Source organism: Microcaecilia unicolor, chromosome 7, assembly GCF_901765095.1.
Source record: "Microcaecilia unicolor chromosome 7, aMicUni1.1, whole genome shotgun sequence".
Lineage (NCBI taxonomy): Eukaryota > Metazoa > Chordata > Amphibia > Gymnophiona > Siphonopidae > Microcaecilia > Microcaecilia unicolor.
In genome coordinates this window covers 216,597,446-216,625,038 of record NC_044037.1, presented here as the reverse complement: position 1 = coordinate 216,625,038, position 27,593 = coordinate 216,597,446, and the positions used below count along the sequence as shown (strand labels likewise).

The 27,593-nt window shown below is 44.1% G+C and overlaps 1 protein-coding gene across 2 annotated transcripts in view; it reads right to left on the bottom strand.

The window, feature by feature from the left end:
* The window catches only part of CWC22 (CWC22 spliceosome associated protein homolog), a 201,057-nt gene that overhangs the window by 88,723 nt on the left and 84,741 nt on the right, over positions 1-27,593 (bottom strand). For both annotated transcript variants that reach the window (XM_030210141.1, XM_030210142.1), the window contains exons 7-12: positions 25,882-26,050; positions 25,452-25,505; positions 21,851-21,986; positions 21,090-21,296; positions 20,872-20,934; positions 20,367-20,465 (exon numbers count right to left, since the gene is read on the bottom strand). In XM_030210141.1, coding sequence (XP_030066001.1) covers positions 20,367-20,465; positions 20,872-20,934; positions 21,090-21,296; positions 21,851-21,986; positions 25,452-25,505; positions 25,882-26,050 — 728 coding nt within the window. The remainder of the gene's footprint in view (positions 1-20,366; positions 20,466-20,871; positions 20,935-21,089; positions 21,297-21,850; positions 21,987-25,451; positions 25,506-25,881; positions 26,051-27,593) is intronic.

Below are 27,593 nucleotides of genomic sequence, written 5' to 3'. Positions count from 1 at the left end.
ATGGCCACTGAGACTTCAAGCAGTAGTCTCAACGAGATTACCATTTGAAATCTTGGCGGCCATTTTGAAAAAGCACAGCACCCAAGTGACAGCGGCAGCAGGGCAGGAAACAGTGGGAATCTTTCCTGACCTCTGAAGAGGCCACTAGACCACCAGGGAATGCACAGGTAGGCCGGGAGGCAGAAGCGGGATCGGGGGGTACGGATTTGTAAGCCTGATTAATTCCTACTGTCTACAGAGAACATCTGTTACAGGTAAGCAACTTTGCTTTCTCCACATGCAAGTATGATTGAATCAGGATCAACTCCCTAGTTTGACAAAAAGCACTATCTAAAGATAAGAAGCAAAAAAGACAGACCAAAGAACAGAATGAAATAAAAATGTCTTCAAAAGGTGTGAAATCTCTTTAATTAAAACTTAAAAGCATAAAAGTATATAGCAAGGATTACAGAGATGCTTTGCAGAAGCAAACAAGTGATGCAGATTTCAAAAAAGCCATGGTATCAGCAGTGGCTCTGACCTGGTGAGGCTTATCTCTGTTAGGTAGAAGAATACTAGTTTTGAGTATTCAAAAAAAAAAAAAAAAAAAACTGCTAAAGTCAAATGAGCCAAAAATTTGCACAGGCATCCTGATGGCCTCTGTCCTTTGGGTAATCCAGGCATTATTACCTATGAGGCTTAGAACAGAATGTAAACAACATTGATGTGAAAGGGTGTGACAACCTTTGGTAGAAATTTAGGATGCATCCAGAAGACTACCTTACATAGTTCATATTTCAGGCCAAGGTGACTGCTATTAGGAAAAGAACTTTCCATATGAAATAATTTAGAGATGGAGTCCACTAGCTCAAAAAGTAGCTTCATAATATAAGAAAATACAATGCTCAGGGTCTGAAGGGACAGGTGACTTTTGTACTGAAGATCTGATATGAAGATGGCCTCTCATGAATTTAGAGAAATTGGGACACTGGGAACCCCTAGCCTGGTCTAAATGGCATGGATGGGCAGACTGGATAGGCCATATGGTCTTTATTTGCCTTCATTTTTCTATGTTTCTATGTTCTACTCACTCTGACATGATCTCTGAAGTGGTATAGGTATTCTAATGTGATCTCTAGTGGACGTCAAAAGAGGTCTTCACCTTTCAAAGAACAACAGATGAAGATTTTTTTGCTCCCAGCAGAATGTTCTCAGTTGAAGGTGACAGTTCCAGAGAAGCAACTAGGCACTGATCATTTCTAGGCTATAAGTGCCAGGGAACTAAAATTCACAGGCAAGAGAGTGCCTTAAATCTGCATTACGAAGGCTGAAAAAAATTCAAGGGCCTGAATGACGGCTGAACCAATAGGCTTTTGAGAAGGGAAAATCAGTTTTGTCAAGGCGTTTTGATGCACAATTATAATTACTGCATGCTTCCTCTTTTAGAATATCTGTAGCATTTTGGTTATTAGGTTATATGGGATTATATGAATATAGAGGGGGGAACCAAATCCAATCTGTAGCCACTGCAATCTGTGCAAGGCAATTTGGAAATGTCTACACTGAGCAGTAGAGAGACAATCTGGCATTTTTGCTGCTGTCAAACAAATCTAAGGAGTTCTCCAGTGCTAGAAGACAGACTGAAGAACTTGTAAATTCAACTACTCATCTATATATCTAAAACTCACCCTCAACGTTCTATTGGCTTCTGACGTCACTGAAGCCAAGGTTCGTATGTTCGAAGCTCTGAAGCCTCGAAAAACACAGTCTTTGGGCCCCGCCCTCGCGTCAAACGTTATGACGTTGAGGGCGGAGGCGGAGCAATTCACCGCCCTCGCGTCAAACGTTATGATGTTGAGGGCGGAGGCGGAGCAATTCACCAACATCGACGACGGGTGGGGGGGGCGGGGGGCCACAGGAAAGCCTTGCTAGCGCCCGTTTCATTGGCTCCAGAAACGGGCCTTTTTTTTACTAGTGAGATTATAATGTTCTGATGAGTTTGTCTACCAAGTGGTTTTGCTTTCCAGGGATGTGGGAGGCTTAGATGAAAATTCCATATTCATTCTGCCCCTTAGCATAGGCAAAGAGATCCTGCTCATCCCCCACTGACATAAAACATTGTAAACCAATTGTTTGTGTGGATCAGAAGTGTCTAACTGCAACTAAGGTGCGCAAATACTCGCGAGAGAATACAATATCATGTTCAGCTTAAGATGACTGACATGAAGATGTTCCTCGGCATTTTACTTGTTTATACTGAAGGCTAAGATAAGTGTCACATCTAATGTTTGAAGCGTCTGTGACGAGTATGCAGTGATGCTGCTGAAATGTAAAATGTTCCTTCAGCAGGTTGGCTTCTGAGGTCTACTGCTGCAGCATAGTCTGCAGGCAAGCAGAAGGGGAGTCGTTGCAAGTTAAGAGCTGAAAAGTTTGGTTCCAATGAAACTTTAGGTCCCATAATAGTATTCTCATTTTGAGATGAGCAAAAGGGACTACATGCACTAAGGATGCCATAAGACTCAGCATTTCTAAGTAGGTTCTGGTTGCAACCCAAGAAAAGCACAGAAATGTTAGACATGGACATGTTGAAGACTGTCTTGCAGAGGAAAAGCTTTTGCTTAATTTGTCTCTAAAAGTGCCCCAATGAAGGAAGCCTTTTGTGTTGATCAGAGGGTTGATTTATCAAAGTTTATGAGAAACTCCAAGGACTGAAAGAGGATTAAGGCTGTGTTTCTCAACGAGACTACCAAATCTGCAGATGTAGTTGCCAGAATACAATTGTTGAAATATAGAAAACAAGCAGATCCCGTCAGGATACTTGATGAACCTACTTAGCGCCAAGGAAAGTCTGAAAGGAAGAGCCTTGAACTGATAATGCTCAATCTGCTGGGTAAATTGAAGATATTGTTTCTGGCATATGAAGGTAAGCATCCTTGAAATCTAGCATAAAACAATCAATCAGTCTCATTTGCCTAATTAAGGAAGAAGGGTGGGTGGTACATTCATTTCAAACTTTTTAAAATTTTATATTTTTTCACATTTTCTACAAATTTAACATCCAATAATACGCTTGAATCAAGAGAACCATGAAGAAAATCAAGGAAAAGGTAACATTAACAGCATAAGAAGAAAAAGCATTCTTCACATAGATCAGATCACAATATTGGGGGACAGACAAACCTAAATTACAAAACAAAATAGAACAGAAGAAACTTGACTGCATGCCCTTCCTGCTAAAGTCACCTGATCTGAAATATCCAGAGGAGAAATTCTTCCCTCAATAAACTCCAAAACTGAGCCTGATCATAAAAAATATATTAACAGCTACCCAAGCATCTCTCACACAAGGAAACAGAAATAGTAGTTCCAAGCGAGATCACATCATTTTTTTAAACATTTTTAATTAAGAAACAACTTATGATAATTTTGAATGACCTAGAACCATCAGAAAGAATCAGTACTATCTTGTCAAGGAATTCTTTGTGCCTTGCCCTTAAAAACATCCTCAGAGTCCAGTTCTTATCTAGCTGCAAAGTGAAGATGAAGATGCAAGCTGATCTAGGAGATAACCTCATGTTATGAATTCTCAAGGAATTCAGCAAGTTCCAAACTATTAGAAGTAAAGTCACAATTCTGAGACAATTCCCCTGTCTCTACTAATGGTGTCAGATTACAGGTAGAATATCTTCAAAAACAGTCTCTTAAGGTACATTAAGTATTCTCTGATAAAAGCCTTTTACCATATCATAGGGAGAAATTAACAGAGAACTTGGAAAATTCAGAAGCTGGAGGAGAACTTTCTGCTTCAGTTTTCTAAGGACTCAATGTTACAAGTAATTAAATTTCTATCCTTCTCCCACCCATCAGAGATGCCCCCCCATTCCCTCAGACACTAATCAAAAAGTTCATGGTGGTCTAGTGGACCTCCACGATTCCTCCCCCTCTAACATGAACCAATTAGAACTGTCGGGGGGGGGGGGGAGACAGGAATTTACCATTATTACTGCAGTGGTGTGCACTATTTTTTTCTGATAACATACACTTTTTAATGCAGCAGTAATCTGCATGTTCATTGCTTACTGCAATGAGGTGCTAAACTTTTGTGGTAAGCTCATGCTAGGAGCCATATGCTCAGTCATCGGTGCACCACTTTAACATGTCTATAAGTCCCTTACTACAATTATAGACTATTCTTCCTCAGAAGAAGATACTATAAAACAGCAAAAGCAAAACATGTTGGGTCAAAATATTTTTCTCAGCTAACATTTTTTTTTTTAATAGCCATGATTTTTATCAACAACAAAAAAATTGTAACTAGTTTAGTGGCAGTTTGCTATCAAAGTCCTGCCTTCTCAAACCTATCCTAGTAAACACATAGCCAGTTGGAATTTTAGGATATCTGCAATGAATGGGCATGAAATAGATCTATATACTTATCAGGGCACTAAAAGCCGGTCTTAGGGCGAGGCGACCGCATAGGGCCTCGTGCTCAAGGGGGCCCCGCGCGGCGCGCCTAAAGTCGCCCCACCCCGACCACCCAAGCTCCAATCCCCCCGCCCTCTAAATTTTAAGTTACCTCGTCGTCGGAGCGCCCGGCAGGTAGCAGCAGCCGTGAAAAGCGTGCGAGCTGCTGGGCGGCGCTTCGGGAGCCTTCCTTTCCCTTCCCTTGTTCAGCTCTGGTCCCGCCCTCAAGGGAAGGGAAAGGAAGGCTCCCGAAGCGCCGCCCAGCAGCTCGCACGCTTTTCACGGCTGCTGCTACCTGCCGGGTGGTTCGACAATGAGGTAACTTAAAATTCAAGCAGACAACTACGCTATATGAAAGGTACATTTTCAGCAGATTTTAATCTGATTAAAATGCCCCAAAGAATTGGTCGCAAGACAGTGCTTATCAAAGTTACACTGCGCTGTTCTTGTGGAATGCCTGTTTTGTAGATTTTTACAGACTAGTTTATAAACTCAGTGGTAGTACAATAAAGCTTGAGGAAAACCTTTGATTTCTGAAACAACCAGGAATTAGGCTCCTAAATCTGTGGCAAATTTTAAGCATTTGTTTTTGTACAGACCGCAACACAAAGCGAATGCAACATACCTGTAGAAGGTATTCTCCGAGGACAGCAGACTGATTGTTCTCACTGATGGGCGACGTCCACGGCAGCCCCTCCAATCGGAATCTTCACTAGCAAAAGCCTTTGCTAGCCCTCGCGCACGCGTGGCCGTCTTCCTGCCCGAAACCGGCTCATGCCGGCCAGTCCAGTATGTAGCAAGACAATACAAGGGAAGACACAACTCCAAAGGGGAGGCGGGCGGGTTTGTGAGAACAATCAGCCTGCTGTCCTCGGAGAATACCTTCTACAGGTATGTAGCATTCGCTTTCTCCGAGGACAAGCAGGCTGCTTGTTCTCACTGATGGGGGGTATCCCTAGCCCCCAGGCTCACTCAAAACAACAACCATGGTCAATTGGGCCTCGCAACGGCGAGGATATAACTGAGATTGACCTAACAATTTATCCAACTAACTGAGAGTGCAGCCTGGAACAGAATAAACATGGGCCTAGGGGGGTAGAGTTGGATTCTAAACCCCGAACAGATTCTGAAGCACTGACTGCCCGAACCGACTGTCGCGTCGGGTATCCTGCTGCAGGCAGTAATGAGATGTGAATGTGTGGACAGATGACCACGTCGCAGCTTTGCAAATCTCTTCAATAGTAGTTGACTTCAAGTGAGCTACCGACGCTGCCATGGCTCTAACATTATGAGCCGTGACACGACCCTCAAGAGCCAGCCCAGCCTGGGCGTAAGTGAAGGAAATGCAATCTGCTAGCCAATTGGATATGGTGCGTTTCCCCACAGCCACTCCCCTCCTGTTGGGATCAAAAGAAACAAACAATTGGGCGGACTGTCTGTTGGGCTGTGTCCGCTCCAGATAGAAGGCCAATGCTCTTTTGCAGTCCAATGTGTGCAGCTGACATTCAGCAGAGCAGGAATGAGGACGGGGAAAGAATGTTGGCAAGACAATTGACTGGTTCAGATGGAACTCCGACACAACCTTTGGCAAGAACTTAGGGTGAGTGCGGAGGACTACTCTGTTATGATGAAATTTGGTGTAAGGGGCCTGGGCTACCAGTGCCTGAAGCTCACTGACTCTACGAGCTGAAGTAACTGCCACCAAGAAAATGACCTTCCAGGTCAAGTACTTCAGATGGCAGGAGTTCAGTGGCTGAAAAGGAGGTTTCATCAGCTGGGTGAGAACGACATTGAGATCCCATGACACTGTAGGAGGTTTGACGGGGGGCTTTGACAAAAGCAAACCTCTCATGAAGCGAACAACTAAAGACTGTCCTGAGATCGGCTTACCTTCCACACGGTAATGGTATGCACTGATTGCACTAAGGTGAACCCTTACAGAGTTGATCTTGAGACCAGACAGACAAGTGCAGAAGGTATTCAAGCAGGGTCTGTGTAGGACAAGAGCGAGGATCTAGGGCCTTGCTGTCACACCAGACGGCAAACCTCCTTCATAGAAAGCAGTAACTCCTCTTAGTGGAATCTTTCCTGGAAGCAAGCAAGATGCGGGAGACACCCTCTGACAGACCCAAAGAGGCAAAGCCTACGCTCTCAACATCCAGGCCGTGAGAGCCAGAGACCGGAGGTTGGGATGCAGAAGCGCCCCTTCGTCCTGTGTGATGAAGGTCGGGAAAACACTCCAATCTCCACGGTTCTTCGGAGGACAACTCCAGAAGAAGAGGGAACCAGATCTGACGCGGCCAAAAAGGAGCAATCAGAATCATGGTGCCTTGGTCTTGCTTGAGTTTCAACAAAGTCTTCCCCACCAGAGGTATGGGAGGATAAGCATAGAGCAGACCCTCCCCCCAGTCCAGGAGGAAGGCATCCGATGCCAGTCTGCCGTGGGCCTGAAGCCTGGAACAGAACTGAGGGACTTTGAGGTTGGCTCGAGATGCGAAGAGATCTACCAAGGGGTGCCCCACACCTGGAAGATCTGACGCACTACACGGGAATTGAGCGACCACTCGTGAGGTTGCATAATCCTGCTCAACCTGTCGGCCAGACTGTTGTTTACGCCTGCCAGATATGTGGCTTGGAGCACCATGCCGTGACGGCGAGCCCAGAGCCACAGGCTGACGGCTTCCTGACACGGGGCGAGATCCGGTGCCCCCCTGCTTGTTGATGTAATACATGGCAACCTGGTTGTCTGTCTGAATTGGATAATTTGGTGGGGCAGCCGATCTCTGAAAGCCTTCAGAGCGTTCCAGACCGCTCGTAACTCCAGAAGATTGATCTGCAGATCGCGTTCCTGGAGGGACCAGCTTCCTTGGGTGTGAAGCCCATCGACATGAGCTCCCCATCCCAGGAGAGACGCATCCGTGGTCAGCACTTTTTGTGGCTGAGGAATTTGGAAAGGACATCCCAGAGTCAGATTGGACTAAATCGTCCACCAATACAGGGATTTGAGAAAACTCGTGGAGCGGTGGATCACGTCTTCTAGATCCCCAGCAGCCTGAAACCACTGGGAAGCTAGGGTCCATTGAGCAGATCTCATGTGAAGGCGGGCCATGGGAGTCACATGAACTGTGGAGGCCATGTGGCCCAGCAATCTCAACATCTGCCGAGCTGTGATCTGCTGGGACGCTCGCACCCGTGAGACGAGGGACAAGTTGTTGGCTCTCGCCTCTGGGAGATAGGCACGAGCCGTCCGAGAATCCAGCAGAGCTCCTATGAATTCGAGTTTCTGCACTGGGAGAAGATGGGACTTTGGATAATTTATCACAAACCCCAGTAGCTCCAGGAGGCGAATAGTCATCTGCATGGACTGTAGAGCTCCTGCCTCGGATGTGTTCTTCACCGGCCAATCGTCGAGATATGGGAACACGTGTACCTCCAGTCTGCGAAGTGCCGCTGCTACTACAGCCAAGCACTTCGTGAACACTCTGGGCGCAGAGGCGAGCCCAAAGGGTAGCACACAGTACTGGAAGTGACATGTGCCCAGCCAAAATCGCAGATACTGTCTGTGAGCTGGCAGTATCGGGATGTGTGTGTAGGCGTCCTTCAAGTCCAGAGAGCATAGCCAATCGTTTTCCTGAACCATGGGGAGAAGGGTGCCCAGGGAAAGCATCCTGAACTTTTCTTTGACCAGATACTTGTTCAGGGCCCTTAGGTCTAGGATGGGACGCATCCCCCCTGTTTTCTTTTCCACAAGGAAGTACCTGGAATAGAATCCCAGCCCTTCCTGCCCGGATGGCACGGGCTCGACCGCATTGGCGCTGAGAAGGGCGGAGAGTTCCTCTGCAAGTACCTGCTTGTGCTGGAAGCTGTAAGATTAAGCTCCTGGTGGACAATTTGGAGGTTTTGAAGCCAAATTGAGGGTGTATCCTTGCCGGACTATTTGGAGAACCCACTGATCGGAGGTTATGAGAGGCCACCTTTGGTGAAAAGCTTTCAACCTCCCTCCGACCGGCAGGTCGCCCGGCACTGACACTTGGATGTCAGCTATGCTCTGCTGGAGCCAGTCAAAAGCTCGTCCCTGGCTTTTGCTGGGGAGCCGAGGGGCCTTGCTGAGGCGCACGCTGCTGACGAGAGCGAGCGCGCTGGGGCTTAGCCTGGGCCGCAGGCTGTCGAGAAGGAGGATTGTACCTACGCTTACCAGAAGAGTAGGGAACAGTCCTCCTTCCCCCAAAAAATCGTCTACCTGTAGAGGTAGAAGCTGAAGGCTGCCGGCTGGGAGAACTTGTCGAAAGCGGTATCCCGCTGGTGGAGCTGCTCTACTACCTGTTCGACTTTTTCTCCAAAAATATTATCCGCCCGGCAAGGCGAGTCCGCAATCCGCTGCTGGATCCTATTCTCCAGGTCGGAGGCACGCCGCCATAAGAGTCTGCGCATCACCACACCTTGAGCAGCGGCCCTGGACGCAACATCAAAGGTGTCATACACCCCTCTGGCCAGGAATTTTCTGCACGCCTTCAGCTGCCTGACCACCTCCTGAAATGGCTTGGCTTGCTCAGGGGGGAGCTTGTCCACCAAGCCTGCCAACTGCCGCACATTGTTCCGCATGTGTATGCTCGTGTAGAGCTGGTAAGACTGGATTTTGGCCACGAGCATAGAAGAATGGTAGGCCTTCCTCCCAAAGGAGTCTAAGGTTCTAGAGTCCTTGCCCGGGGCGCCGAACCATGCTCCCTAGAACTGTCTTCTTTAGGGCCAAATCCACAACTCCAGAGTCGTGAGGCAACTGAGTGCGCATCAGCTCTGGGTCCCCATGGATCCGGTACTGGGACTCGATCTTCTTGGGAATGTGGGGATTACTTAATGGCTTGGTCCAGTTCGCCAGCAATGTCTTTTTTAGGACATGATGCATGGGTACTGTGGACGCTTCCTTAGGTGGAGAAGGATAGTCCAGGAGCTCAAACATTTCAGCCCTTGGCTCGTCCTCCACAACCACCGGGAAGGGGATGGCCGTAGACATCTCCCGGACAAAGGCCACAAAAGACAGACTCTCGGGAGGAGAAAGCTGCCTTTCAGGAGGGGGAGTGGGATCAGAAGGCAGGCCATCAGACTCCTCGTCAGAGAAATATCTGATGTCCTCCTCCTCCTCCCACGAGGCCTCACCATCGTTATCAGACACAAGTTCGCGGACCTGTGTCTGAAGCCGTGCCCGGCTCGACTCCGTGGAACCACGGCCACGGTGGGAGCGTCGAGAGGTAGACTCCCTTGCCCCCACCGGCGAAGCTCCCTCCGCCGATGTCGTCGGGGAGCCTTCCTGGGAGGCGACCGCAGTTGGTACCGCAAGCGGCACCGATGTCGGAGACCTCACCCCGGGCAAGGGGCCAGCCGGCGCCTCACTCGACGGTACCGGTGGCGCAAGCACCCCCGGTACCGGAGGGGAAGGGCGCAACAGCTCTCCCAGGATCTCTGGGAGGACGGCCCGGAGACTCTCGTGCAGAGCGGCTGTGGAGAAAGACATGGAATCCGATGCAGGTGTCGATGTCAGAGTCTGTTCTGGGCGTGGAAGCTGTTCCGGGCTGTCCATAGTGGAGCGCATCGACACCTCCTGAACAGAGGGTGAGCGGTCCTCTCGGTGCCCATGTCTACTGGGTGCCGACTCCCTCGGCGACCCAGAGCTCTCGGTGCCGATACGGGAAGGGGACCGGTGTCGATGCTTCTTCGACTTTTTGGAACGAAGCATGTCACCGGAGCTTCCCGGCACCGATGAGGAGGACGTAGAATCCAACCGTCGCTTCCTCGGGGCCGAGGCCGAAGAAGGACGGTCTCGGGGGGGGGCTGTACCGCAGGAGCCCTCAGGGTAGGGGGAGACCCACCCGAAGGCTCACCGCCACCAGCAGGGGAATGGACAGCCCTCACCTGCACTCCAGACGAAGCACCACCGTCCGACGACATCAGCAGACGTGGAGGTCCCGGTACCACCGACGTCGACGCAGCCTTCCGATGTCTCAGCCCCGATGCAGAGGGTCGATGCCTCGATGCACTCGATGCAGTCGCGGCCGAGGACGAAGGTCTGGACGCTGGCGACGTCGATGCACTCGTAACTCCCAGTGCCGATGCCGACGAAGAGCCCGAGAACAAAACGTTCCACTGGGCCAATCTCGCTACCTGAGTCCGCTTTTGTAAAAGAACGCACAGACTACAGGCCTGCAGGTGCGAACGGCGTAAACAAGACCGTACCGAGCGCGGACAAAAGAAGACTGGCCGGCACGAGCCGGTTTCGGGCGGGAAGACGGCCGCGCATGCGCGGTGCGCATCGGCGCGCGAGGGCTAGCAAAGGCTTTTGCTAGTGAAGATACCGATTGGAGGGGCTGCCGTGGACGTCACCCATCAGTGAGAACAAGCAGCCTGCTTGTCCTCGGAGAAATAACCATTACTGTATGTTGAACTGTATCTGGTCGAAAGGAAAACGATTATGTTTCTCGTTTCTAAACCCACCTGATTATTTTCTCATTGTAAACATTTGTTTTATTTACTCTTTCAAGCAGCTTTAGAATTAAATTTCTGCATTTTGTATGCACCGTATTCGTAATGCATTTTAAAACTTGAAATACAATTGTAAGTGAAAGAACGTGAATATTCCACAGAACACATTTTCCATAGATTTTCTTTTTTACTTCTGCCACTGGTTTTTTTTTTTTTTTTTATTACTGTACAGTTTGGGCGCATTCTGTGTGCAACTGGTCCCTTTTTATTGGACCAATTAATGAATGCATTCGCGATTAATTTTTGAGAGTTTCATCTGTGAGCTAAATGGACCAGCCTTGGAGCTGGTGGGTGGGAGGGAGAGAGAGAGACAGGCCTTGGAGCTGGTGGGTGGGAGGGAGAGAGAGAGAGAGAGAGAGAGACCGGCCAGCTGGCCTTGGAGCTGGGAGGGAGGGGGGCCTTGGAGCTGGTGGGTGGGAGCGAGAGAGAGAGACAGGCCTTGAAGCGGGGAGGGAGGGGGGCCTTGGAGCTGGTGGGTGGGAGAGAGAGAGAGAGACCGGCCAGCCATCCTTGGAGCTAGGAGGGAGGGAGGGAGCTCGGAGGGAGGGGTGGCCAGCCCTGGAGCTAGGGTGGGGGGGGGGGCTAGGATGGGGCCCATCAGATTGGTCTACATAGGGCCCCGCACTTGCTAAGACCGGCCCTGAGGGCACTGAACTTAGTAGTAAGTCATTTTGATGAAGTACTGAGTCTTACAGCTGTTTTGTGCCAAGGCTGCTCTGACATATGCAGAGCACTTTGTTTCCTAAGATTCCATGGCAATGATATAAGATCCAGCTCTTTCTGTACAACTGGCTGGTTAATGGAATCATTGGAAACTAGTTGTTTCAGCCCTCCTGCTTCCACCCCAGATGGTATCACCTTTCCCAGTATGAGGATGTGCTGGGACTAGGAAATGGCTCAATGATGGCAGCAACAAGCAGCAATCAGAGAATAAATCATCCAATATGTATGTGAAGATCCAGATACCTCCTAGAATTATGTGGGGGTGAGATCCACAAATACATACACCTTGACTAGTTCAGTCTGCAGTTACTTAATTCTTCCACTGCTGATGCTTGCCAGGAACCAGACTCAACACTGCCAGTAATTGGGTTTCTGCCAGGTACTTGTGACCTGAATTGGTCACTATTGGAAGCATAATACTGGGCTAGATGGACCACTGGTCTGACCCAGTATGACTATTCTTATGTTCTACTGCACACTGAAAAAACAGGAGGGTACTGGTGGTGTTGAGATGATCTATGTAAACTGAATCGAGGTACAAGATATGGGGAGAGGCAAAACTAAAAAAGTTCAGTGTGTCGGTCAGTTGGCTCTAGTTTGTAAATTGGAATTCCTAATACAATTTGTGTTCCAGACACTAGTGGAAAACTTTCATGTAGATTATTACAAATTTGTAAGCAACTATTTAGTCTTGAAGCAATATCCCAGATTTCCATATTAAAATCTACTACAGTTTCATGCTACTACATATTAAAATATATTTTAACAATGGGCACTTACTTTAAGAACTTATTTTCAAAGATAATTTTACTGATTTACACTGAAGGCTCACAGTCTTTTGCACACTATACCAAACAGCTTCCCAAGGATACAGTTCTAAAGCTTGATACACTGCTTCATGCCAACAGATTGTTTCTGCCAGCTGCCAGTTTCTTTTTGACTGAAGCAAAGCTAGATTTACAGTAAAACTAAGCATGCATTTCCAAAGGAGAGGTGGGTAGGTTACGTGTATACATAACAATGCTACCTTTGAAGACCATCAATTACAGGTAAACAATTATCTTTTCCAAAACATAAGCATTTTCCATGAAAAGCTTAAAAGACAGACAAAAGGACAAAATAGCCTTGAAAAGTGATCCTGGAAAAAAAAAACTGGGAAAGAGTTGTGCATTCAGTGACTATATCAAGTCAACAAAAATGCAAGATACTAAGGGGAAAATTCTACAATTGGGTGTCTCCATTTTGACATCCCGAGGCTGTACAGTAGGAACCTATTCTATAATGGAACCTGGATGCCCAGCTTCATTTATACTAGTGCAACCTGGTATTGGAGTGCCTAACATTCAGTTTTATCAGTCATACAGCTTAAGTTATGTGTGTGCACCTAAATGCAGCAGGGACACACGTAAAGCAATGTTACTCACCCATAGCAGGTGCTCTCTGAGGACAACAGAATGAATACTGTTACTGATAGGTGACATCATCTGATGGAGCCCAGCACAGTAATTGCTCCCCAGAATTCTTTCTAGAATTGTTTGGGAGCACCTCACCATTGAGTGTAAATTTTAAGGGGCTTCAGCGTTAGCTTCAGAACTTTTAGTACAAGAAGAGTGCTGGGCAGACTTCTACAGTCTGTGCCCTGAGAATGGCAAGGACAAATCAAACTCGGGTATACATATAAAGTATCACATACCAAGTAAGTATCACATACCTTTTATGAGCAGATGAAGAGTGTGCCTGTCATTATTGGTCATTGGATGCTTTGCTATTATAGCAGGGGAAGGGGGGAGTTATGTGGGAATCCACGATGGGGAGTATATATGATGGGGATGGGTGGAGGGATGTGGGATGGGATGGGATGGGTTTTTTTCTATTAGTGGGATGACTGGTGTGAATGGATATTGTGTGTGTGTGTGTGTATAAATGAGTTAAAGGGAGAATATGTGAAGGTTGAGGATAGGGAGGAGTGAACTTTATTCTGGCAGGGGACTGATGATAGCTTTTTGGGAATGGATATTCAGGGCGCTATTTATATAATAATGTGAGGGACCATGATAAGGACAAGGATAGAGGTGAGGCTGGGGCCCTATACTCTCTATTACAACTGATAGATAGGTACAGGTGGAGGAGTTTTCTTAGGGACTATGGATGAAATTAAATATTTTCCTTGAATGTTAACAGTATTCATTCAATGATTAAAACATACGAAAATCCTCAATCATCTTAAAGGAGAAAAACTGATATAGCATCGCTACAAGAAACTCACTTATTCGAACTAGAACATCTGAAACTGCATAGGAACTGGATAGGGGAGGGGGTAAAATCAGAAAGGGGTTGGATTATAAATTATATAGAGCAATAAAAGATCCCCAGGGAGGTCTTGGGTAAGAAATCTCTCTTTTGTACCTTATATGCCCCTAACATATATGATCACAAGTATTTTTTCTCAACTGGTGGTCACAGTAGTCTAATACCAGGAACACCAGACGATTATAGGCAGGAATTTTAGCATTACTGTGGATCCGTCAATTGATTGTAAACTCATGTGAGACTCTATGTTGGATCATGAGCATAAGTGAGTTAATTTTGTGATAAAACATCTAGGTTTGATAGATGCTTGGCGGTCCCTCCATCTGGCACAGAAAACAGTGCAGATGATCAAAGGAACACAAAAATGGCAATGGTGCAAAGATAACTTTAATGATTCTCTTCCATCAGAATCGACATGGGCTGTGCACCCGTCCCCGCAAGAATTTAAAGGTACATTAAAAAAATTCTGGTCGGTTCTCTGTCTCCGGGTTCGAGCCGTAGCACTGCAGGCAAGGAAGGAACAGAAGTTGGAACTTGCAACTCACTGGTAATATGTAAGGCTTGTTTCTGATTCACTGGCACTGTGCTGAGAGGTCGCCAAATGGGAACGCCAGTAGGTCAGGCACAAACATCAGATGTCACCTATGTCAGAGCTGAGGTCTGCGCATCAGCCTGGGAGCAGAGAGGATTAATAGTAATATAGTAAATGACAGCAGATAAAAACCTGAATGATCCAGTCTGCCCAATAGTCACGCACATTATCAATTCATAATTAAATCAACAATGAACGTGATATGATATACTTGATTATAGTCCTTCTTTGGCATTTCTGGGACATAGACCATAGAAATCTGCCCGACCCTATACTTATGTCCCAACTGCTGGTGTTGTCATCAAAGCCCAATCTAGCCTATTTGCTTTCTCATTTGCAGGAAACAGACAGTAAAGTCTGTCCAGCACAGTTCTCATGTTTCAGCCACTAAAGTTGCTGACTAGGGGCCAGAAGCACTAAATTTAACGAGCCAGCAATGTGGTTTTTAAACTAGTTCTAGCCGGTTTAGCGCGCCGGGACATGCACAAAAGGGTTCTCCGATGCATTTTCCTGTCACAGTAGCAGCTAACGAAAACGGAATGCAAAGCTATTATAATGAGCTAATTACTATTATAATGTGCACTACCGTTTCTAACCCCATGCACAAAAGCAGTCCCTACCTTTACCGTGGAAATTTTAACCACTGGGAAGCTAGGGTCCGTGGCATGTCTACATATGAGACACAGACTACAAGCGGCTGGGCTATGGTCGGGCCCAAGGCACTGGATACACCTGGTGGTCCGGATGCACCGAGTACAATGTTTGAAGCCGCTGGGTGTCTTCAATGACATGGAAAGAAAAATGGCTTTGGCGAAATCAAAAGACGCGATTGTGTCTGTTAAAAGAAAAAAGGGCACAAAAGAAAGGAACCCGGCTGCATCGAAAAAGAAAGGAAACTTTAAAAGGGCAAAAAAATAATGAAAACTACGGGGGAAAGTTTTTTTTTTTTTTTTAAACAGTAAATTGTACGAAAAGAAAAGAAAAAAAGGCAAAAGCCACAAAATGAAAAAGACTCTTTCCCGGGCCTGAGAGGAGCGGGGAAAAAATCTCAACCACACCTCAACGCGGAGAAAAAAATAACTGAGCGGGAATGCTCACGCGACGGGTGGGAAATTGGCCGTGCATGCGCGGTGCGCGCTGCACGCGCAACAGAAGACTCTGACAAGATTTTTTTATATTTTGCTTGCAAAAAAGCCAGTTCCCGACCTGTTGCGGATGTCAACCCACATGTGAGAACAAGCAGCCTGCTTGTCCTCGGAGAATGGGAAAACTCCTTGGACTGTGTACAGGGATGGGGTAATTTCTATTGGGTTTAGCACCTTCAATCATGTTGAAAAGTTGGCATCTCTGGGTACTGTTATTGACTGGACAACACAACTTGAGTGAGGCTGAATGTGCAGTGATCTTGAGAAAGGGGTTCTGCATTTCTGTATATGCAGTTGACAAATATGGTTTCCCTTGCTCGGTTTTGTACTTGTACAGTATTTCAGTTCACAATGCCTGCTGTACAATTGCTGTGCTGTGTGTACTGATCTGTATTTGTCCTCAAATTACTTGCTGTACAATTTTTTTCCATTTTTCTTTGTTGCTGATTAGTGTTAATAAAGTACGTTTTCCGTTCATTGTTTGAGGGGTTCCCATTGTTTTCCGTATTATTCAACTTTTCACTGATCCGACATTGGGCCAGTCCCATTTACATCGGATAATCAAGACTCTAGATAGTAATGAACTGCTTTATATATATTTGCATGTTTTGCATCTCATTAGTATTTACCCCATAGTGACTTAACTAAAATTGCATTAGGGACAACAACCTGCAATATTGTCGTTTAAGTCATGTTAAGGGGCAAACAATGCAGATTACTGCCCTAATGCAGCTTGATAACTCTCCCCCCTATGCAAACCTATCAAAAACACTTACAGTACCTTTAAAGAATTTATAGACCACCAATGCACTGACAGAAAAATAAGGTATTTATATTCCAGCTACATAGCTCTGTGAAAGCAGTTAGCATTCCACTGTACAAGGGGGTTTCCTTAAAATTTTTCAGAAATGGAACAACATGAGGCATCATTTAATTACCCTTTTTTTCCAAAGACTGTAACCAAAATAAAGTTTAAGTTTATTTTCTATTTAGTTTTGTTACTGGAAAATCCTCCCGTACTCGCCAGCCTGATGAGGAAAATTTCCCCAGTCTGGCTTTTTTTTCATACATTTTATAATTCTTGGTTTCTGAGTTTTGCAAACTTTAAAAAAGTACTGAATGTTACAACGATGTGTACCTTACATGTAGCAGAACTTCACTTGGAGCTACACTACCAAATGGCAGTGTAGTGGATGCTCCTGTTTTATCTAGTCACAGTTATTTCATTTTACCACTGGAAGTTTCATTAAATATCTCTCCCCATAACGAGTACTTTCTCATGAATGCACATACAAATAGTTGGTTACACATTATTTGCAGCATACATACTTTCCCCACCACCAAGGATTCTCTTAGCCCAGTAGTTCCCAAACCTGATCTTGGAGACACCCCAGCCAGTCAGGTTTTCAGGACATCCACAATGAATACTCATGAGAGAAATTTGCATGCACTGACTCCATCTCCTTGCTCCCTCCTCCCCATGTACAAGTTAGCAAATTCTCCTGACATCCGACCCCGCATGGGTCCAAACACCTCTCCTGCTTTCTCCCATGCCCACAGTGCATCAAACTTTTCTCCTTGCTGCAGCAGCGATCAACACGCACTATCTACAGCTGGCCCTGGAACCTTTCCTCTGTATGTCCCAGCCCCTGTGTAAAAAGGAAATTGCCTCAGCTGGGGGGGGGGGGGGGGGGGGGGGGGGGGGAAGAGGGGGGGGGGCATGCAGAGGAAAAATTCCAGTGCCATCTGCCGACAGCGTGTGTTGATCACTGCTGCAGCAAGGAGAAAAGCTTGACGCACTGCGAGCATGGGAAGAAGAGGGAGAGGTGTTTGGATAGGACCCCGGGGGGGGGGGGGGGAGGAGAGGGAATGTTAGAAGAGCTGCTGGCTCGCAGTCGGGGAGAAGGGATGGAGAAATGCAGCATGAGTCAAAAAAGATGAGGCTGCAAACGACAAAAAAAAGAAAAAAAAAATCAGGCAGTGTCACGGGAAATCCTGAACTCCCGCAGCACACCTGGGAAGCAGCACTGGTTGAAAAACGTTGCTTTAGTTATTTCCAAATCGGCTCCTCTTCCAGCCTTACCCATCAATCCTCGCTCTAGAACTTGCTTTCAATTATAAAATACTTGTCCATTTGTATGCCATGCATATGCTTAAAAAAACTGGCTAGCTTCATCACATATCTTCTCATACTTTGGGGTACACATATTTAGGCCAGATCTACTGAAGGGTTTTCCCATTTTGTGTCTATGGGGAAAAATGATTTCTACATCTGAATCTTAAAACACTTAAGCGTTACTTCCTATCATTTTAGTAGCTCTATTCTGGCTTGCCTCTGCATTGTTTATATAGTCCCCTGGAGAACCAAATATAGATTTAACAGCACAACTGAACAAAGAAGTGGGAAGGGCTAGAATAAGAAGCTTTCTAATCTAAAGACAGCAGCTCTACAATTAAAAAAAAAAAAAAAAGAATTGAGCAATTGCTGGCAGTCTGTTCATTTGTACCTATCTACTTATGATTGTGCTGCTAGAGATTCTGCTTAATCACCAATACCCTACCTCACTTGCCCTGCTGTTTTACTAGGTCACACTCCCACTAATGTGTCATTGTCTCAGTGCCAAGCATGCTTACATTCCCTCATGGTTTCCACTAGATCTGCAAGTTAAACGCAGTTAACTCTGCGACTAATGCATTAATTATTAATAGAGTTAAAAAAGAAATTATCACGTTGCAAGGTCTCCAGTCTCCTCCAAACTTCTTTTCTGCTCTCCTCCATTCCCAACCCCTGTCCTTGGCATGATCTGGCATCTTCCCCCTCCCCCCACCAGCGATTCAACATCACCCGTTCACTCCAGTCTACCTTAAAAGGTGGTTTTCTGTTGGTCCCCAGCAGAACTGTATGTATGCGGCCTGGTTCAAAATTTTCCTTTTGACCCGTCCTACCCATGCAGAAACAGGAAGTGATGTTAGAGGTGGCAGGATGAGCCAGAGGGAAAGATTCCAAGACAGGGAGATTATCAGTCCTTTAGGGATGGGAATGAGGATAGGTTTTGACATACCACCTTTCTATGTTTAGAATCAAAGTGGTTTACATATTATATCTAGGTACTTATTTTCTACCTGGGTCAATGGAGGGTTAAGTGACTTATCCAGATTCACAAGTAGCTGTAGTGGGAACTAAATAATTGTGAGAGTAATCTTAATTAAAAATTTTAATCAAAGTGCAGCCCTAGTTTTGACTCCTATCATTTCATCAATTGCAAGTGTCCACAAACTCTTTCCAGGAAAAAGTATTTCCACACATTTCTTTTTAATCTCCCTCTGCCCAGATTCTTATGATGTCCCGCTGTGCTTGAACTTCTCATTTTATGGGAAATATTTTCTGGTGCCACCACTACTAAATATTTCTATAGAATAACTCTATGCAACCAAGCATGATATGAGCCTTTCAAACTGTTTTTGTTATGCTGATTGGCAATCTTCATATCAAAGATCTTCATATCAAAGACAATAACCCCTGATCCATTTCCTGTTGGTGACTTATCAGTTTGGATTTCTGCACCCCAAAATTTCATGATTTTACATTTTTGAAGAGCAGTCAAACTATTGACAAGTTTTATACTTTTAAAGCAGCCTTTCATTGTACCAATCCTCCAACATGTCTGTTGTAGATACTCATATCACCTGTTATCTGGATCTCTCTCTCCTCTATTTTTCTACAAGGTGACTTCAGAAAACATTAAAAAAAAGTCTAGGACTAGCATTGATCTTTGAGGTATCCTGCTGGTTACCTTCCTAAATTAAAAAAGGTCCTTCCTCCAAACTTACAGGCTGTCAAATCTAGTTTTATGACTTCAAAAATATATCTTACTGAACTGTTCTTGACATCCAAATATGGATTCAACTTTCAGTAAGTTAACCTATTATAAATGAAATACAATGGATTTTTTTTAAATACATGAAAAGTCTATTTGTTCACAAAGACAATAATTCTACCAAGCTCTGCCTTTACTGCTTCTATGTAAACCAACTATAATAGCTTACAAAGATTTTCAAGGAGAATCAGTCGTAATCTAGGCTTACACTACTTCAAACAAATTGGAACAGGAGAAACAAATTAGTTGAAAAACATTAAGATACAAAGCTGTGACCTCCTACACATTAATTCTTTAGCTACAGAGCAGATACCCAAATACAATAAACCAAAGGTTCCCAAACCTGGTCCTGGAGGCACCCCAGCCAGTCAGGGTTTCAGAATATCAACAATAAATATTCTTGAGAGAGACTGTCATGAAGACTCTGGGTTAAGGAGTCATGCAGTGCATGCAAATCTCTCTCATGAATATTCATTGTGGATATCCTGAAAACCTCACTGGCTGGGGTGCCTCAGGTCCAGGTTTGAAAACCACTGCAATAAGCGCTTATGATATAATAGTGTTATTTTTTCACTTGAAATGCCACACAAAAATTAAAAAGGGAACATTCTGAGGAGGGACATATGGAAAGTCAGAATTTCTCTTAAATCACATGCCTACTCAAATGCCTTATTTATGGTTTATTTCTATCATCAGTACATCCCAACTGTCAATATGTAAGACAATGTAATCCATGGTTACCTTGCTCATCTTCCTCATCCTCCTCTTCATCACTATCCTCATCACTGCTTCCAGCAGCCTCATCATTTTCTGAATCGCTGCCACCTTCATCAAGAATCTCTGAAAAATAAAATAGCCCAAGTTAACAAAAAAGTCACTAATCAATCTAAAATTAATTTATTTCATTTAAAAGCAAAAACAATGTTTCATCATGTTTAAAATGAATTGTGTATGCTTGCCCCTGGTGGATACAAAAGAATTTTGAGGAGGAAAAAAGCTGTGACATTTTGACAAATGTGGCAATATCCCTCCAGCCCCCTACATAAACAGAACACAAAGTTATAAGCGTCCATTAGCATGCACAAGCTAGAATCTAGTACTGGATGGGGAGGAAGAACAACAACAACAAAAAAAAGAGTAGCTATAAATTATGTCCTTTACAATAAATATTGCATATCTATATGGTTTTCATACTGTATTATATTCAGAAATATAATCCAATACATGAGAAGCTCTGATTACATACCTTTTTTAAGGACTTTATATTTCTCTTCATTTTCCAGAAAGTTAGGATCCATCTTAAAGACATCTTAAAGTAAGACACACACAAAAAGAAAAAGAAAAATCAGTAAACTCAAATGTTTCTTCATAATGCATATAAGGTTAATCATTAGAATTATGACAGATAAATAAGGATAAACCAAATAAAATGGACAGAACAAAAAAGATCTGTACTACACTTACTCAAAACATCTTCTGCATTATATTCATCTTCTAAAGGTAGCATATGCGTGAACTGTTCATCTTCTTCTACTAGATCCAATCCTTCAGGAATGATCGGGTGATCTTTGAACCCATCTTTACGCACCGCAAACATAACCTCAATCATATACTGAACTCGCTTGTCAATTTCAGATTCATGAAGAACGTTACGAAGGCGGTCAAAAATAGCTGGCCAAAAAAAAAAGTAGTATATGAAAGTAGAGCATGCTAATGGAAAAGGACATAAACCAAGAAAACTATTTTTCAAAAACTTACCTATGAAATAACAAAGGAGCCCTTTTACTAAAGGGCGTTAAGCCCTTAAACGCGTAGTTACCACATGCAAACAAGCTACCGAAAATGAATTAGTGTTTTGTGGTGTTTTGCCTATTCACATGTACTACTGACTTTTTAAACATATTTTTGTGAGGGGACAGAGGGTGGATGTATAAACATTAACCAGCTAGACTGTTATGCATTAGCAGGCAAACGCAGAGTTAACATGGGAGCATTCAGCGCCTCCTAAAAAGGAGGCGATAAGTAATCCTGCATTAACTCTATGCAGGTACTGTGCACTAATGATAACATTTAGTGCACAGCTTGCAATAAAATATATTTTATCCCCCAAAAGTGCTGAATTAAATCTGGGCTTAGCACGCAGAAAAATCCTGTATTATCATGCGATAAACCAAGATTCTATTGCATTTTATGATAAGGGTCTCAAAATCTAACAAGTTACTTACCATTAACACCTCTAGGTGTCACCTGGGTTAGTTTAAGTCCACTTTCCTTCAGAAATCCAATTGCTACCTCTACACTGTCATCTGTAGGTCTTTCAAGGAGCAAGGTGAGCATCTCTAGGGCCAGAACTTCATGAGCCTAAAAAAACCCAAACACTTTTCTATGAAACAAAAAAAATAAGGGTGCAGCATTCTACGTTTGCGTTGGTTAATTGGTATCAAGGATTTTCTTCTACAAGCAAATCAAACTCTTCAAGTGCAACTGTACTGTATTTGGGTGGATGTGTTGTGGACAAGTGGGAATGATTTAAGCCAACTTTACTGGAATCAGTACTTTTATTTTCCAGTTATAACTACACTTCTCTAAAATGTTATAGATTCAACAATCCTCAGTGATACAGTGAAGCTATACAGGAGTTACAAATAGTATAAAGAGCCAGTTGGAGAAATGAAGCTCAGGAATACCCAATAAATGTGGTATATCAAGAGCATATTGTATGAGAATACACGTTACCAAACATTTTTAAATCTCTTTTTATTATGAGGTGCACTTTCGATATGACGTCTAAATCCGGTTTTGGAGGTTTTGCTGAAAACGTCCAAAAATCAAGTGGCAAACATAGACGTTTTCAGATTCCAAAAAAGCCATTTCCCAGACATTTTGTGCTCATGCGTTTTTCTTTTGTGACCACTAAAAAACCAACAGACATCCCAGCAGAAATGTGGGGCACACTAAAGGGCACTGAAGTCGACTTCACATTTCACTGCTACCCCTTATATTGTATGGTGAGCCCTCCAAAACCCACCAAAAACCTACACCACTACAACAGCCCTTATGCCTGCGGGTGTCACATGTATGTGGGTACAGTAGGTTATTGGTGGGTTTTGGAGGGCTCACACTTTTCACTACAAGTGTAACAGTTAGAAAGGGATATGGGACCGGATTCCCTTCTCTACAGTGAACTGCACTAACCACTAGGCTACTCCAGGGACCTGCCTGCTGCTCTAATAAGACTGCCCATAACACCCAACGCTGCCACAGAAGCTAGTATGTACTGTTTCATTCACATCTTTGGAGGGTGTGAGGGGATCATGCCTTAATCCCACCAGTGGTCATCTGGTCATTTAGGGCACCTTTTTATGACTTAATCATGACTGAAACAGATTCAGACCAAAACGTCCTACTTTTAGATCTAGATGTTTTTGCTTTGTTTCATTATGGCACAAAAATGTCCAAGTTGTGCAAATGCTCAAACCCCACCCCCATTATGCCCCCTTGTGATTCGGATGCACTGCATAGAAAGACGTCTTAAAAATGTGTTCCAAAAATAGCGTTGGACTTTTTGCAAGAAAAACGTCCATCTGCTGTTTCGTGCCACTTTTTGGACGTTGTTCTATTTCAAAAATGAGCCCCTAATATGTTCTTCAGGTCTATAATAACTTTCATATTCAATTGACAACTGTAATTCAGGTATATTTATCTTCTAGTACATCTAATGACCATTGCACGTTATGCTATTCAACAGACTCTGGGTTAAGGAGAATCCTGAAGGCCCACCAGTTTCCTTGTCTGGCAAATGGCACACTAATACTAAAATTACTGTTGAAGAGAAAAGAGGTAAAATGCAGCGAAAGTACTACTGGATAGTACTCTCTGTTTTCAGTTCACAAGTCTGTCGGTTCTCTTCCTCCTTATCTTGCTAGGTCTCTGCCCACATTTGGATAATCTTTCACTCTTCCCTCAATCACTTATTCAATTCTTCCTTCATCACCTTATACCTTCCCTCTCAGCCCCCTACTTTTTTTCTCCCTGCAACGTTTATCCCTGGGGGAATTCTGCGCAACACAGAATTCTGTGCAGGCACCAGTACTAGCAGCTCTCCTCCATCCCTGCAACCTCTCCTACTGAGATCGTGATAGCAAGATGGTGAATCGTTGTGTTCTCCTTTGCCGTCAGGCCCTATCTTTTCATTTGAGCTGTGTGGGTCTCCATACAGCCACGCAGTTCAATTGAACAGTTGGGCATATGACAACAGTGGAGGACGCAGTCTGAGGCACAACCAGTCATCTCCTCCTTTTGCTATGCAATTGGGGCTGGGAGAAAAGGCAAAGCAGTGGGTACTGTAATGGGATTGGACCAGCTGGAGCAAGCTGGTGTGGGAGCGGTGTGCTACAGGGGTAGGGTTTGCTGGAGAAGATTGGGTATGTGTGTGCCACAGGTAGGAGACTGCTATATCATGGGAACAATGAGAGATGTGGGTATGTAAGGGGGAAGGAGAGGCTGGGCAATGTGTGTGGAGAGGGAAAGGAGAAAGAAGGTGAGGTGTGGGAAGATGAGGTGTGGGTATGTGCTGGGGAAGAAAGATGAAGAGTTGGTATATATACTTTAGGGTGGAGACCAAGGGGATACAAAGGATTGGGAGTCTTGCTGAGAGTTGGAGGGAGAGATAGCACTAAGGGGTAGGGGAGGTTCTTAAGGGGTGGGGAGAGAACTTCAAGAGAGAATTGAGGAAAGTGGAGCCTGAGGAGGGAAAGGGGGGGGGGGGATATGAGGCCTTATGATGGTGGAATTCTGCAGGAAAAAATTACAGATGGGAAGAATGACGTTTTTTGTGTGTGCATAATTCCATCAGGATTAAACATTCTCCCTTCCTCTAAAAGGTTATTCTCCTTTTCTACTACCTCCCGTTCCTCTCCCTCCACTCCAAGCTCCTCTTTCCCTCTTTGCCATTTCCTGCTTACTTGCAGTTTTTATTCACTCTCCTTTCCACCTCAATCTTTTTTAGGCTTCTGATTTCTCCTCTCCTTTATCCTTTCTTTGTTTTTCATGTGCTTCACTTGAACCATAACAGTGAGCAATAGTAAATAATAAGCATAGTGAAGAAGTAAGCATTTGTTTTGGGTCCCTGCAGCCATTTCTCTTCCAGCTCTATGCACTTCTACCCCTGAAGAGCATAGAATAGAGGAGAAACAGCCGTGGAATTGGAGCAGAGATTGAATATCACATTTCTCCTTTTGCTCTTAATGCTGCCAGAGGGAAGAGCATCACAGAAATTTTTTTCCAGTTGGCAGCTGCAGTTTAACTACTGCTCATCTAATCTTCTAAAATGGGGTACAGTGTGTCAGCACATACCATTCCAGTCTACACCTTGCTGTAAAGGCCCAACAGAAATGCAATAACATTGTCAAATACTAGGCCTATACTTATGTGTTTTGTTCTTAAACAATTTGTGCCCAAGCCAAAATGTAGCCAAAGCACAGGCTTGGGACATCTAGTTGAAGGGCATGGACGTATTGTGCAAGTGATGCACTCTGGCCTGTTCACCTCCATCCCCCTCCAAAAAAAATCCCGTAAAAGATGCATACTTCTTAACGTTAAACTTTTTGAACATGTGTGTGCTCACTCTGCAGGTACAAGAAGATGCTAATGGTTCTTGATTTAGGCCTCTCAGGACCTATTATTTTGCTTTGCCTGCAGTAGTTCTTTGTTGACATCAGAAGATGCTAACCTACGCGACCACCTGGTCTTACCTAATGGTTGAGCAAGCCCTGTTGATGAGATGTGAATGAGAAATCGTGGAAAAACACAGAACACAAAACTTACCACATTCTGATTCATAAGATGGGCTATAAACTTTGAAGCTGTCAAGCAAAGTGTCTGTAAAATAAACCAAAGAGATTTTGCATGTATGTAAAAATATATAGCAATATTCTAAAGAGTTAGATATACATAAGTACATAAGTATTGCCATACTGGGAAAGACCAAAGGTCCATCAAGCCCAACATCCTGTTTCCAACAGTGGCCAATCCAGGTCACAAATACCTGGCAAGATCCCAAAAAAGTACAAAACGTTTTATACTGCTTATCCCAGAAATAGTGGATTTTCCCCAAGTCCATTTAATAATGGTCTATGGACTTTTCCTTTAGGAAGCCATCCAAACCTTTTTAAACTCCGCTAAGCTAAGCTAATTTCAAATTTAAAAAAAGTTAATTTGAAATGATTATGGACAGAAAGAGAAATATCTTAGCTACCTTATCATTCCTACGGTATCCCTTCCGGAAATTCAAAATGAGCCTCTTCAGAATCAGTTCTCCAATATTTGGGAATTTTGAATTAATAATCGCCACCACTGCAGCATACACATGGGTGAAGATGGGAGAGGCACTCTGTGCTTGCAGAACTGATCTAGACAGCTGGCCCCTTAAAAAAAAAAAAAAAGAAGAATTGAATCCCCAATTATGAACAGAATGGGTTAACACACCAAACATTTACAAACTTCAAGTGAAGAAAGAAAACCTCAAGAGAAAGAGGCAGATGTCACACTCAACAGGATGGAGAGCACAGATTGCCTTCCTGGTTAGTGAACCATAAGCTCCATATGCTAAACCTAACACCCTGTCAAGGTGGGAGTAAGTATGTATTGCTCCTGCCTCACTAGTCCCCAGAAACACCTGGAGTAAGCCCAGGGTGTAGTAGGTGTATCATGGGAGTTTCAACACTCAAATGAAGGGTGTGGGCCTTGGGGAGAGGGTGACACATGGTGGGTGGTTGGCTACACATGGGGGTGGCTGCTTGCATCAGAGGAAGGTGATTTGGAAACTGGGGTGGTCACTTGCATGAGAGGGGTGGTTGCTGTATCAGAGTGGTTGTGGTGGTAAGAGTGGGATGGGGGGGGGGGGGGGGATTTAAAGCTTCCCCTTACACCAGGCAATTATGTGTGCCTTGAGGCAGCTGTAAATACTGACATCCATCTTTTTTAGTACAGATGTGGATTCCCCCTAAGTGAAAGGAGGCATCCACATCTGTATCATAGGACTTCCCAGAAACACACACACTCGTCCTGCTTTACTCATGCCCCTTTGATATCTATAAATTTGCTTCCCCGAGTGTAAAGGGCCCCTGTTTTGAAATGCCATTTATACACGCAGACCTTTCTATACATTTAGATGCTGCCATTTACATGTGGGGGTGCTTCTAAAACAAAAGCTAAATATGTGGCAAAAGTAATAATTAATCACAATGGAAATTAGCTGCTCTGTAGTTTTAGAGGTACATAACTGTACTTGGCTGTGCTTTCATGGCAAATCTCTTTAAAATCAATATAATTATTTTTAGAAAAATAAAAATGATACAACCCATTAATAAATTAGAAAACTGCTGAACTGTAATTTTATGAACTGGAACTGGCAGGAGCATGTTACTGTAATCAAGAATAAAACAAGTCTTATATGAACTAGTACTATTTGTTATCAAGCATAAAAAGTTTCTATTCATTCATCCCATCTCAAAATTACAGTAAAATCAATGGGTCTTTCCTTATTTGGGGCAATTGTTTTCTATTCTCATGGGCCAAATATTTTAGACTTTTGTGTTTTAGGCAGTTTAATGTTAAGGTTCTGATGAACACAAGAAAAGTAAATAAATTATTTTGTGAGAACCCAGCAATCATTTATGAAAACAGCACCCTACAGTTTCACAATTAGATATACATTTTTACAACATGGGGCAAAATTACAGTCAAGTTGAAATACTTATGTTTCAATAACACAATTGTATGTATAGGCAACCTCAGTAATTAGACCAAACCATAAAAATCTGTCACAGTTTCTGAGCATACTTTTCATTATTATGTATAAGAAATGTGAAGTCCAGTGAAATTTGATGTCTTGTCTAGATACTCTTAGTACAGGCTTGTCCAACCTACCCCGCAGGACCAGAATCCAGTCCACCAAGTGCTTTTTTT